General features: G+C 32.8%; 1 protein-coding gene across 1 annotated transcript; it reads right to left on the bottom strand.

Annotated features, from left to right (window-relative positions):
• Positions 1-9,294: 9,294 nt before the first annotated feature.
• Positions 9,295-11,966, bottom strand: PDK (pyruvate dehydrogenase kinase). The gene is made up of 5 exons (XM_089629316.1): positions 11,417-11,966; positions 10,698-11,137; positions 9,991-10,138; positions 9,707-9,923; positions 9,295-9,626 (listed from the first exon to the last, which is right to left on the bottom strand). The coding sequence occupies exons 1-5, from the start codon at positions 11,669-11,671 to the stop codon at positions 9,568-9,570; spliced, it is 1,119 nt and encodes a 372-aa protein (XP_089485442.1). The 5' UTR covers positions 11,672-11,966; the 3' UTR covers positions 9,295-9,567.
• Between the last annotated feature and the right edge of the window lie 2,148 nt (positions 11,967-14,114).

Genomic DNA, 14,114 nt, shown 5'->3' with positions numbered 1-14,114 from the left:
TTTTTTTCTCCAAACTAAAATATATTAATTATTTCGTAGCAACGCGCGGGGTATATTACTTGTCACAACCAAGGATTGGCTTTTCGGGAAAACCGACCGGTGCTTTCCGGTGCTTTTCGGGGGATTTTCGTTCGTCACAGGCTTTTTTGTCAACTTTCTTTGGTTTTCGGTAGGTAAGTTTCAGAGGTTTCTCAAATTTTGGGATTTTTTCTTTTTTTTTTTATCAATTTTTTACTTTAATCCATGATTTCAAGGGTTTGAGCAGTAAATATGAGTTTGTTGATTGTTTTGTATGGTTTTCTGTGTATTTTTTAGGTTTAATCCGAATTAAAATGTTGATTTTTAATCTGAATCTAAGTGTTTTGATGTTGTAGATGATAATTTGATGATGAATATGATGATTATGATATTCTTGAACGGATGTTCTTGAGATGAATATGATGCTTATGATGTTTAATGATGATGAATGATGTTCTTGTTGAATATGATAATTTGATGATTTGTGATCATGAGTTGATATCATGTATTCGTTGTATGAACTATGAAGTTTGAACTATGAATACCCATCGGTTACATTTTTGTCGATTTTCTATACGATAAGCGGTTTCTTGCTGGTACCGATTTCCTCTTTTTTTATCTGAATACTCTTCGATTTCTCCTCCGATAAACGATTTACCTCCAAAATTGAAGTCTCAATACGATAACGATACCGGTAGGGCGTAAAACATATAAGGATTGAGACCTATGCCTAATCAAGGTCAAGTCAAACTACTAAGAGTTGTGGTAGCTAGCTTGGTCTAGCGGTAATCTCACACTTACCTCGACGGAGAGGTCATGGGTTCAAGCCCCATGGGATGCAGAAATGCATGTCCCCTAAGATTTATTCTAATAAGTATGTAATCTTGGTCAATAGTGTCACCTACTATGTAATCTTGGCCGATAGTGCCACCTACGCTTTGCACTGCTAATATATCATGTAATTCTGGCCAATAATGCCCCTACTAAAAAAAAATACTAAGAGTTCGTTCCGATAAATTGAGGGATAAGAAATATTTCTGCTCTGACCCTAACTATAAGGGCAATTATGTGGATTTCACATGTTTGATGCAAAATGTTATTTTCATAAGATATATCTCGTTGTAATCCTTCATTATAGCATCATTATTAGCTGCATTATCTAAGGCTACATAACTAAATCTGAGAAATCAAACCTCACTCTTCCATGTATAACTCCTTTTTTTCTTGATAATCAATAGTTTTGTATAAACAAGTCCACCCGTTAGTTTAATACATTTAATAATATTAAAATACCATAATTTTTTTTGTAATTACAACTGCTTTCAGCTAATGTACGGATACTATTGATATTAATATGAATAGCTCTCTCCATGTATTACCTATTAATTTCAGGAAGTACATGACATTGACAGTTACCAAATATATAAATGAAAAATGAGGAAAAGAGACTAAAATCATGTTGAACTTGGAATTTCATTTTTAACAAATATTTTCTTGATCAATGAAAAAACATAAATTACTTTAAATGTTAGCAAAATACATCTAGAGCAAGAATGGAAGTTAGTAACCGAGGAAGGCAATTTACATATATTTATTATTGTTTCCTTGCTATTCAACTGATGAGCACCGTCTCAATAACACTATTTCTTTTAATATTACTTTTTCTCTCTAAACTCAATGCCGTTAATAAGTGGTTGGCTAAATCCGTTAATCAATCTCCTATTGTAAATTTTGGTCCCTTTATTTATATCAATTTAAAATAGACCTTCTCAACCTACTACATTTGATTGTTGCTTTATATTAATAATCAACCAAGAGACCATAAAACCACGCCTCAATTTCGCGAATCCAAATATTTCGGTGATCGGTATCTTTTATTAAATACCCATTAAATTTTTTATATCTTGCAAATTACATCGGAGTCGGAGATCACAAATAAAATTGGTATAAAATTAAACTCGAATTCTCACTAAGCCTAAATTTTAACTTTTTGATCTTTATTTGACCAAGTCTTGTAATATCTAACACATATATAAATATATATATATATATATATATATATATATACACATACATACATACATACATACATACATACACATGCGTAATAGTCACTTGCTCAATTAATTTCGTCATTGTTTTAAGGTGCCATTATGCTAGTAAACCAACAACACATCTTCATTTTAAAAAATTAGTCTAAGTATAATTTTATTAAAAAAATAGTCCATCAAATCCGCAGTAAACTAAATTAACTAAAAGTAAATTAAGTTAATTTACTGCGGATGTAGTAGGATATTTTTTTAATAAAATAAAACTTGGGCTATAATCGCAAATTTATTATCATAGAACAGCTTCATCGGACTGTTGTATTCGACCTTCAACTCTTCTAATAAGCTTCGAAGCCAAATCACCTCACAAACTCTTTGCGCCATTACTCTAAATTGCGTCTCGGCACTGCTCCTAGCCATCATGTTTTGTTTCTTACTCCTCCAAATAACTAAATTTTCCCATTCAAAAGTGCAATATAAAATTTTCCCTCCAAATAACTCTTTGCGCCATTACTCTAAATTGCGTCTCGGCCCAATCTGCGTTTATGAACACTTAGATTAGCCAATTCTGATTTTTTGAAGAGAATACATTTCTCATGAATTCTTTTAAGGTAATGAAAATTTTTATAGACCGCTCTGAGATGATTTTCCAAGGGGCAGTGCATGTATTGGCTCATTAATCCAACTGCAAAGGCAATGTCCGACCTTTTGTGAGCTAGGTAGATGAGTTTTCCAATTAGCTTTTGGCATCGTGTCTTGTCGAGTGGCACATCATTCTCATTTCGTTGAATCTTGTGATTTGGGTCAACCGGTGTGGTTGTCAGGCTACAACCAAGAAGATTTGTTTCCTTCAAAAGGTCAAGGACATATTTTCTTTGTGAAATAACGATTCCTCGTCCCGATCGAGTTACTTCCATTTCCATGAAGTACTTGATACTTCCTAGATCATTGATTTCAAATTGGTGAGAGGAAAACCTTTTTAGATTTAACAACTCGCTTGTATTACAACTGGTCATGACAATATCGACGATGTTACGATCGGGATAGCAACCTTGCCCTCTGTGTTTGAAGTCCCCTCACTTTGCATTCACTACAATCACCAAGTGTTTGAACAATGCTTATAACAATGTGTGTTTTACAATATTAAAAATATAACAAACAACTTTGTAAACATGCTTCATCAATGTCAGTCAACAACAACAAAATAACATCACACAAATGACAAAGTTTTTCGGCAGTGACAACTTTCACAAAATCCCTAAGTGTGTAACTCTACTTAAAAGGGTAAACATTCTTTTTTATATGACACATTCTCAACTGTGTGTCTTTAGCTAAGGTTTCCCAACGCACCTAGTAAAATCTCATTGGACGATAAAAAAAAATACATAAGAAAATCAGACACAGATCTTGCAAAAATTTCAAGTCACAAATCCTGATGTCGACTAGAGAGCATAGATGTTTCCAACTATCTTTTAAAACAACAAGTTTTACCACTAACAAAAACAATCGATACAAATAACAACAAAGTTGAAGTTGTTGGGAAGCATTTTAAAAAACGACATATACTCATCAAGTGGTATTGCAATGGAGACGTAGGCTTAGAAACATTACGCGAAAAAGAGAAGTACTATTACTTTTTTCTTCTTCTTTTATTTTCTTTAATTTGAGATGAGACATATATACGACCAATGCGGATAAGAATCCAGCAATAGGATCTAATTTTCTCCATCGTCAGTCAAAAGACGGTAAAAGGGTCCCAAAGACAATTCATAATGGATGCCATTCTTCTCCGTTTAGTGTGCACTACTGTTCTCCTCTATAATTTAAAGCTTCGTACAAATTTGTCACGTTATGCTTCAAAGTGGGTTTTAATTTAATTCATGGGGAGTCCATTTTATTGGTCATGTCCAATTTCACTATGCACTTCGAGATGGAACCGTACGTTTTAGAGGTTCAACATTGTTAAATAATTTAAATACGCGAGAATTTTTTTTCATTATTTGTCCATATAGCCGTTTCAGGAAATATTCTCAAGACTTTTTTCTTTTTCAATTGACTATTAAAAATAAAAATAAGACAACATACTTTGACATCATATCATAACATTACATACAAATCAGTAAATATGTCGTTCATACATTAGTTGTCAAATAATAACATAGCATAATACAGTTCGTGCTCATATTCTTATCTCAAGACTTCATATATAATTTTCCGTACTAAACTATTTCATACGGCTAGGCCAAGTGCATTTTTTTAGTGTTGATTCTTTGCCTCTTAGAAAAACTAATTTGTGGGGGTTAGGATAAAAAAACGTTTTTTTTAATATTTATATTTAAACTAATTAAAAAATAAAATGTCATGCTCTAGTTTCTTTTTTCTATATTCCGATAGATATTTCATATTCGACTTATTTAACACTTATTTTTTTATACTTGCTACTAATGTTGACAAAAAATTGACAAAAAAAAACCACACAAACAATTAACTATAAACTAATAAAACAAATAGAAGCCACGACAATAATAATAATAATAATGATAATAATAAGGGCGCTCTAGCTTACTAGCCTTGTTGAAACTTAGAATTGTGAAATAACCAACGTTTTAGTAATATTTGATAGTTAGTCAATCTTTGATGTAATAAGACATAATTACCCTTATTTTTTCCCCTAATTCTTTGCCAAAAATAATTAAATGAAAATAATTTATCTATGCCTAAATACTTTATCTCTCTCTCTCTCTCTCTCTCTCTCTCTCTCTCTCTCTCTCTCTCTCTCTCTCTCTCTCTCTCTCTCTCTCTTCGTTACATTTTTAGCCATAACGAAAGTTGAAAAAAAAGCATCGCAATTAATAGTTGGTAATAACTGTTAATAAGTTTCTACCAGAAACCTATTAACAGCTATTAACGACTATTAGTTGAAGTAGAAACCTATTAACAGTTATTAATGATTATTAACTGCATTTTTTTTTTATGTTTTAGACCTTAATTTGTCCATGGCTAAAATATGTGACGAGAGAGAGAGAGAGAGAGAGAGAGAGAGAGAGAGAGAGTGAGATATCTGATATCTTAATAATTAGGGATTTTGAATAATAAATTAGATTTTATTAATTTCGAAAATAAATTATATTAACTAATTAATAAGGGTAAAAATGGTATAAACAATGCGTCACATAAGCAGAATGACGATAAATCAAAAAAATCAGAACCGTATGACGAAATGAAATTCTTAAGTTTGAATAGGCTTAGTCAGTTACAAATCTCTAATAATAATAATAATAATAATAATAATAATAATAATAATAATAATAATAAGAGTTTTAAGGAAAGAAAAAACCTGATAATTTGCTCAAGATGGGAAAAAACAATTTTTTATTTTTATTTTTTTATTTATCTTGAGCTTTATTTTTTTGTATCAATATTTCTCTTGAATTCTTTTCTCTTAAATTTCTAATCACGTAATTTTCACAATGAACAAGGCCCACTCTAAGTAAAACAACATTAACAATTATAAAGAATATTTTTAAGATTAAAACAATTATAAACAAAAATGTTAATTATATGCATGTAAGGTATATATATATATATATATATATATATATATATATATATATATATATATATATAGTAACCCAGACAACTAAAACTGAATAATTTGCAAAAATAAACAAAGTTCCATAATTATTTATAGATTTTAGAGAACTAGCCGAAGTTAAAGCTTTGTTTGGTAGATGAGAAATGGAAGGAGAAGATTGATTTTTTCTGTTGATATGACATATTGTCTTGTTTGGTAGGAATGATGGAAAGAAAATATGAAGGATTTGGAGGCATTAACAATCCACCGGACCCACCATTTTTAATCCTTCCAATTTTGGAAGGAAAGGAAAGTAAAGTAAAGAAGAAAAATGTTATTTTTTTTTTTTTTTTACAAATATACTCTAAAAACAATCCATCCATCTATCATTTTTTCATTTCTACCAAACATAAATAAGAAATTATTTAATTCTTTCCTTTCTTTTCCATTCTTTTCCCTTGTAAAAGAATTCATCTATTTCCTCAAAATCCTTCCTACCAAACAAGACCTAAAGCTAAACATTTTAACCATGTCAAACTTAAATATGTAACGTAATCATCACACTTGAGTCAGGCCAACAAATACTTATGTTTTATTTTCCGAGCTAACTAACAACTACGCCGTGAATTATATGCATAATTATTCATACTTGAAATTCCATCTCAAGCTTCCATTGACATATAATGTGGCATGAAATTCCATAATAAACTATGCATATGATGTGGTCCCAAACCAAATGGTTGGCATGTCATGTGCATGTTATGGAGACCTTGTTTCATATTGTGGATTGTGGACCAAATTTATTATGTGTCCTACAATATTAAATCTTCCCATCACTTACTATTTTTTTCTTCTTCACCTCGTCCTTCTCCTTCATCTTAGTATCTTTTTTTTTAAAAAAAAAAATTTCATTATATATATTTTTCTTTAATATAGGGTCCAAACCGAAATGATATAGCCATCTTGTTGATCTACAATCCAAAAGGTTATTTTGTTTTGTTTTGTTTGTTGCAATTATTATTATAACTTCTATTTTAATTGAAGAGACGCCTCAATTGTATTGTGGGTCATAATTCTAACTTTTGTACTTTTGTATAGCGGTCTCAAGTCTTGACGAATCTAAGTTTGTTCTAAGTTCAAGATAAATTGTCTTCTTTCATTAATTCATTTATATAATATAATATATAGTTCTATATGAGAAATTTGGAAAAAAAAATACGACCAATGAAGTTTTTTTTTCTTAACAATGTCAAAATTAAGAAAATATATCTCGTTGAAACAAAATACTCTTGAAGAATATAATGAGGAATTATAATTTTATGATTCGTCGCCGTATATGGATGTAGTCCAATAAAAATAAAGTGCAGCCTTGTACTCTCAGATGATCATTCATTAAGAATATTTTTGTTCACTTACCTATTATTTTTAAATTTTAGACACTTTCAGACACACACATATATATATATATATATATATATATATATAGGTAATATTGATTATATTTACCAAGTTTATCATATACCACATATTATATTGCATCAACACTTAGTCTTATCCTTTCTATTTTAAGTTAAAATCTTTTACCGTATGTCACCTATTGCCAAAGCTAGCTAATTAGTAAACAAGTTGTGCAAAAGATCATTCGACCTTGGATTGAGCTTGACACTTCTCTATGTGACATGAGAAGGGTATGACTTTTTTGGTCTATTTTTTTTAAGGATATGATCAATCAAAGCAAGTGATATATAGACATCAAGGAGAGTGACCTATGTATTCTCAAGAATCTTTCCGATTATTTGAAAGGGCTAACATTATTTCAATAGATTAATTAACGAGGATAGAGTTTGTTCATAGCTTTAGTGACACTATGTCTCCGGTGGGGATTTGTGGATGAAAGTGATTGGCATTTACTAATTGGTATTATTGTGTTTTATTTCGTAAAACAAAGCGACAAATGACGTATTTTTTCAAGGGTTATTAAGTTATATAGCCACACAGTTATAGTGAATTGAGATATAACCCACATTTGTTTAATTTCTTGTAAATAGTCAAGTTAACTTATTAACAGATTAATAAAAGATTTATTTAACTCAGCCAAACATGTAAAAAATGTAGTTAATAGGCTGCAACGTATGTAAGTTGGCTATTTACAAAGTATTTACTAAATGTTGGCTAATTTACAATTCTTATAGTTTAGGTGGTTTACGTAACCAATTTTTTGTTTTTTCAAAGGTGTGTGTGTGTGTGTGTGTTTGTGTGTGTTTTATGACAAAACACTTGGTTTAAATTTTATGTTGCAAATGAAATCAAATTTTATTTCACGCGAATTACCTTTGAAAAGGAAACCAAATAATATCGTTAGGGTAATGATGTTTCGTTATCGGGCTTTTAGCTTGACTCGATTGAAGAGCTATTGAAAATTGTCTGGCCTACCTAGTTTCATAACTTTTATTATAATATCCAATTTCTCATTATTATTCTGATAATACCTCATTTTATGTGTATTTTTCTTATTATTCCCTTATTTCATGTCGTCGTCTAGAGGTGATGATAGAGGGAAGATAATATCCGTGAAAGTAAAGCAGATTATATCTTTATGTAATAGGTATTGGATATTATCTCAATGTTACTTTTTCCAAATACTTAAGCTTGTGAGGTATACCAAGAATAAAAATAATCTATTTTGAGGTAATTACGTAACTTCCCCTAAAACTTATATTTACAGTACTCCACATTTACATTTGTATAAAAATAATCTTCCTTCTAGTGTTTTTTCCCTAGTAAAAAAAAGTTAAAACTTCAAATAAGAAACACAGTCCCTCACAAGAAAATAATAATTCCGGAAAAAATCGGAAATGCATTACTGGCCCATTTATTGAGTTTTTGAGCTACATTATTTTAACTTCTAGAAATCCAAAGTAAAAGGAGGATAGTTTTTTTTTTCTTTGTAATTTGATAGGCCATGTAAAGGCTCTTTTTATTGAGTTCTACAAATGAAGCTTTAAACACGTCATTCCAACTCAACTAATAATAAATAAAGTATTGTTTTAAACTGATTTAAAATTGATTTAAAACAAATAAAAATGAATAAATTATTTAAGAAACAATATCCGTCTAACACGTGTTTTTTTATCCAATAATAACGCCAGAAGTAGTAACGGCATAACTTTTTAACTTATGAGTACTTTTGTCGCCAATAATTTTTTTTTTTCAATCTTATTGTCTTCCTTTCCCACCTTATTTCCTCCAACCAATAGTACCTTAAAATTAATAAATTTATTTAAAATCCAGTGCAACACGTGCTGGGGTGGATTCTGGAATAGCTCCTACTATGCTATCTAAAGCATCTCTAACCACATAATCAGTCGCTAATGCTTTTTCAAGGTTCCAAATGGAGCCATGCCAATGATTTAATCATAGCCTCACATCCATTTTCCCTTTGACTTTAGACAAAAAGTCACATCACCAATTATGTGGTTCATAAACTCCAATTGGACACCCAAACCACCACACAATCACCACCCCAATTTACAATCTCACTATAACTTATATTTAAATTTAATCCGCAAAAACATTACTAATTTTTTTTTTTTTTTTTATATAAATACTTCTTCACTTAACAGATGCTAATTGCAAACTTATATAAATATCTAAAAAAAAAAAAAAAAATCTTTGACACTAGTAATATCTTTACACAGAAAGATATCTCCAATTGCTGAATGATTTCCTTGATAAAGAAATGCCAGGCTAAATCAAACTTTAAAATCCACACAATAGAACCCTCAAGCTTCTTGAGATGGGCATGTACATCAGAACCGCCAATTTCATGAGGAACTAAGAATCGACAGCAGATTGAAAGATAAATCCTTCTCAATTACAACAAATATACGCCATTCGGGATAAAATATCCCGACCGTTCCGTTCCGGTCAAGGCAAAGGCTCTTGGGAATCTCCCAACCGCGAAAGATGGAGATACGCGTCCGTTCCTACAAAAAAAAAAAAAAAAAAAATTGTTGACGAGACGATAAAATGATTGGATTAGAGAGTGTTTGTTGAGCTATCTAACCGTAGCCTTCCATGGAGGTGATCTGCAAATCCCCGCCGAAGTAGCGAGCGTACAAGCGACTGATGGGAAGGCCATATCCGTAACCGGCCATGGTGAACACTGTGTCGGCTACCCCGAGATCCGCGTGCTCGTCCAAAGGGTTCTTCGCTGTGCTGTATAGATACGTGAATATCTTCGGCAACCCGCTCCGAGCAATTCCACCCCCTTCGTCCGACACCTTCCACACAAAATACCCAAAATGAAGATCCGAACAAATTATGTTTGAACAAACTATGTTTAGTTACCTTGATCGTGACGTCCTCGATCCCGTCGGCGACGATGATCCTGATTGGAGGAGCGATCTTGTCCGAGTCCATGAAGCGCTCTTGCACCGCGCGCAAAGAGTTCTTCACGAGCTCGAACACCATCAGATGCAAGTGCGTGGGGACGTATCTGCGTTCGGCACCACACACAAGAACGAACGAATGAACGAATGAATCATGTTTATATAGTCATATTTACAGTTTCACATTACTATATAACCAACGTAAATAGCCACATCCATGTATTTACATGCGTAAATTGACGTAAATACCCCACCATTCTGAATGAATGAAACAATCAAATATAGTCATATTTACAGTTTCACATTGCTATATAACCAATGTAAATAGTCGCGTCCATGTATTTACACGCGTAAATTGACGTAAATACCCCACCATTCTGAATAAATGAATGAATCAAATACAGTCATATTTACAGTTTCACATTGTTATATAGCCAACGTTTCGTAAATTTTAGATAAATAACCACGCCCATGTATTTACACGCGTAAATTGATGTAAATACCCACCATTTTATTTCAATAAAAAGGCAAACCAGGAATGTCACGTTTATGGCTGTTTACCTAAGATTTACGAAACGTTGGCTATATAGCAATCTTAAACACGTTTTAGTTGGCTAGTTACCTAATTTTTTGTATATATAAATGAAGATTGAGAGAGAGACTGACGGGAAAGTGAAGTCGGGGTCGCCGTAGATGGTGATCTCGGGGGCGGAGCCGTACTCCCTGAGGCAGATGGAGCGAGCGTCGTCGCTGGCGGCGCGGGCGACTTCGACGGGGGACATCTTGGTGTTGATGTATCCGATGATCTCCGGGGACGGGTTGGGATTGTGGAGCTCCACGTGCTGCCCGATCAGCATCCGGATCCCGATTCGAGTCATGTAGAACCGGTCCAGGAATTGGTGGATCTCGTGGAGGTCCTCGCACCCGACTCTCGGCCCGAGACCTTTCTTCAGCTGTTGGACTCCCAAGGCCATCATCGGAACCACGTTGTTGTGCCTCACCTTGATCGCCTTTATCATCTGAGTGAACTCGTTCTCGTCCTCGGAGTCCTTTATCTCCGGGAACGCCCTCAGGTCACGGAATGACTCCAAATACCAGTCTCGCACCTAAACCCACGCGCAATTCAACAAACCAGCCTCAAAGTTTGGAACTTTATGTCAAATTATTAGTTTTCTTGAAGGAAAAAAATAAACCCATTTCGCAGAATATATATCCTAATTGGAATTACATCAGAGCAGAATCAGACAGCTCGGATCTTTGTAAACCTCCGAAAGGGCAATAAATGGATAAATAATAAGATTGACCCACAAACACAAGCAATATGACAAGTTGATAAAAATAATAATTAATTAATTAATTAATTAATTTATTATTAATCGGCGGACCTTCAAAACAGCGGGCTTTTGGGACAATCCGTAAGGAAGGGTGTCGAGGTCGACGGCTCTGCGAGCGATTCGAATGGGAAGCTCTTTGTGGAGAAACTGAGCGGAGATTAAGAGGTTTCTCTGAGTGGGTTTGGAACCGAACTCCGTCATGTAACGGAGACTAACTCCGGTCTGTTTCAGGCGACCCCACTTGCTCACTTCCTCCATTAAACTCTTCGACATCGACTCGAAAGCCTTCTTCTTGTTCGCCGCCATTAATGGCCTCTCTTGATCTCGTCTTCTTTCTTTTGCATGCGAAACAGTGCTAGAGAGGCCGATTTTAGAGAACCGGGGTTCGATTTGGCGTGCCTAGCTCTGGTTGGGTTGGAGACTTAAGAGTTGGGATGGGCTTTGCTTTGATTGTTTTTGAAAGTGACATCTGCCAAAAAGGAGAAGGAAAATTAAATGGTTGGGTTAGTGGTGGCAAAGAGAAACGTTTCTGTTTTATTTCCGTCGCTGTTTTTGGTTCTTCTGTGTTCTCTAAACCCGCCTGTTTAATTAGGGAGAGAGAGAGAGCTAGTTTTGAGGGGATCTTTAACGGTTTTGGATGACACGTGGACTTGAGGTAAGTAATTTTTTATTATTATTATTATAAAAAAGCGTAATTTTTCCCGGGCTAATAACTGGATCAACATTGATTTTAATTGACATATGCGGCTTGGTTTTAAGGATAGAATTTGGGGTATGAATTCCAATTAGTCTTATCTTTTTAATTATAGTTATATATTACCTTTTACGCTTTTAGCTTGGGATTTCGCTGGTTTTGTTTGCCTTTTATTAAGGGATTCCTTTGTTAATACCGTTTATGTGGATTTTTGGCTTATCCTTTGGTTTGGTTTGGATTGGATTGAATTTGTTTCTTAAACATCTTCCGAAAACAAATTAAAAAAAACTGCGTGGAAAAACAATAAGTGTGTAGAATCTTGGCCACAATTATATGGAAAGTCTTTGTACATCGGGTCACACTCACGTCCTTACAAAAAAAAAAAAAAAATGAAAGGGAGAAATTATTGGTGACAAATTGTCTTCTATTTCCGTTTTCTAGTTTAGAAATCAATAACACATAAAACAATTTATTAAAAGTATATTTCACAAGAAAGGGAGATATAAAAGAATTATTTTAAAAAAATTCCAAAATATTTTGTTAATAACTGCTTATACTTTTATATCTCCCTTTCTTGTATATATATTGTGAAGTATATTGTATATTGGCACCGTGAAGGGCAGGCCATAAAACTAGTGGACATAAAATATATAGACATCACATACACAATAAAAGGTATACGTTAAAGTTTGTGCATAGGGAAAGCTTTTTTTAACGAACACTTAATTTATTGTGATTAGAGCTGTGAAGCTCAGTTATGATTCTTTTAAATATTACTATTCTATATATGTGTTCTGATGAAGTTATTATAATAAAGATCCTAAATACAGTGGTACCTAACATAACTTAGTTGTTAATTTCACATTACCTTCAAAATTGAGGTCGTGAATTTAATCTCCACTAGTAACAAAACTGCATTAAAAAAAATCCTAAACACCTAATTTATAATATTTTATTAATTCGGTGATTAAGTTTCTAAAAAATAACGATAAAATATATATATAGTAAAAAAAAATCATTTAAATGTGATTGAGCTTGGATCCCAAAAATAAGGCCCTTTGAAATTGTAGGTGTGCTAAAAGAATTGGCGATCGGATAAATGGTCCCCTCTTTTACTTTTAACTTTCCTTGTCACTTTGATGAACCTTACTTTTCCAGCGAGTGAGTTCTCAAAATATGTGGATCATAATGCCTAACTTAAAATATCAAATGTGAGTTTGTGAACATGATGTGGGTGTGTTTAATAATAATCAATTGGAATTCCAATTTAGTCAATGTCCTTGGCCTTTGCAATTGTCAATGTTCATGATTAGCATTCAAAATAAGCGTCATTGCGCTCTAAAATCATGCAACGTGTTCAATACATTTTACATAAGAAGCTTTCTTATCCACATCCACCATAATGCGTATATATATATGTATATATATATGTATATAACTTGCTGTGTGATAACGCAAAGACAGCGAGGAGCTAAGTAAGCCAAACATGCATGTACATACGTACACAACTTGTAGAGCATTACAATTGTTTTGTTTCCTCTCTTTGATTAATTAAGAGGATAATTTGGCCGGAAAAAACAGCTAGTTATATATTCAATCCATTCACCGAATCTGAGAAATAATGTGATCCAATCTTATCTTATGCACCAGAATTGCGATATTATGTATGCTTTTTTCAGGGTAATTATATTAGAATATTCCATGGCATACGTTAGGCTTCACTTTAGGATCACGGTCCCACAATAACATACCCTTAATAATGAGTCGTTGAACTTTAATTTTTTGTTGTTACTATAATGTTCTCTATAATGTTGGGAACTATCGATGAGTTATTGGCAAAACTTAGTCGGACAAGTCCCTAAAATCGTGATCTGTAACATGCAAAGTTCTCTGTTTCCGTTTGTAAATCGTATAATAATCTGATAATGACTGGTTACTTGTACAGACGGATAACCCACAAGTTATTTTTTTGTATTTATGATTATTTGTGATCTACGTTTTATTTCTTAATGTAGAAGTTTTTGAATTTTCTTCTTTAATCTAAGTCTTTGAATT

This window comes from Urtica dioica, chromosome 10 (genome assembly GCF_054948205.1).
Source record: "Urtica dioica subsp. dioica isolate 48M chromosome 10, U.dioica_male_clone48M_v1_H2, whole genome shotgun sequence".
Taxonomy (NCBI): Eukaryota; Viridiplantae; Streptophyta; class Magnoliopsida; order Rosales; family Urticaceae; genus Urtica; species Urtica dioica.
The sequence above is the reverse complement of the archived record's forward strand: the minus strand, read 5'-3'. Positions and strand labels throughout refer to the sequence as shown.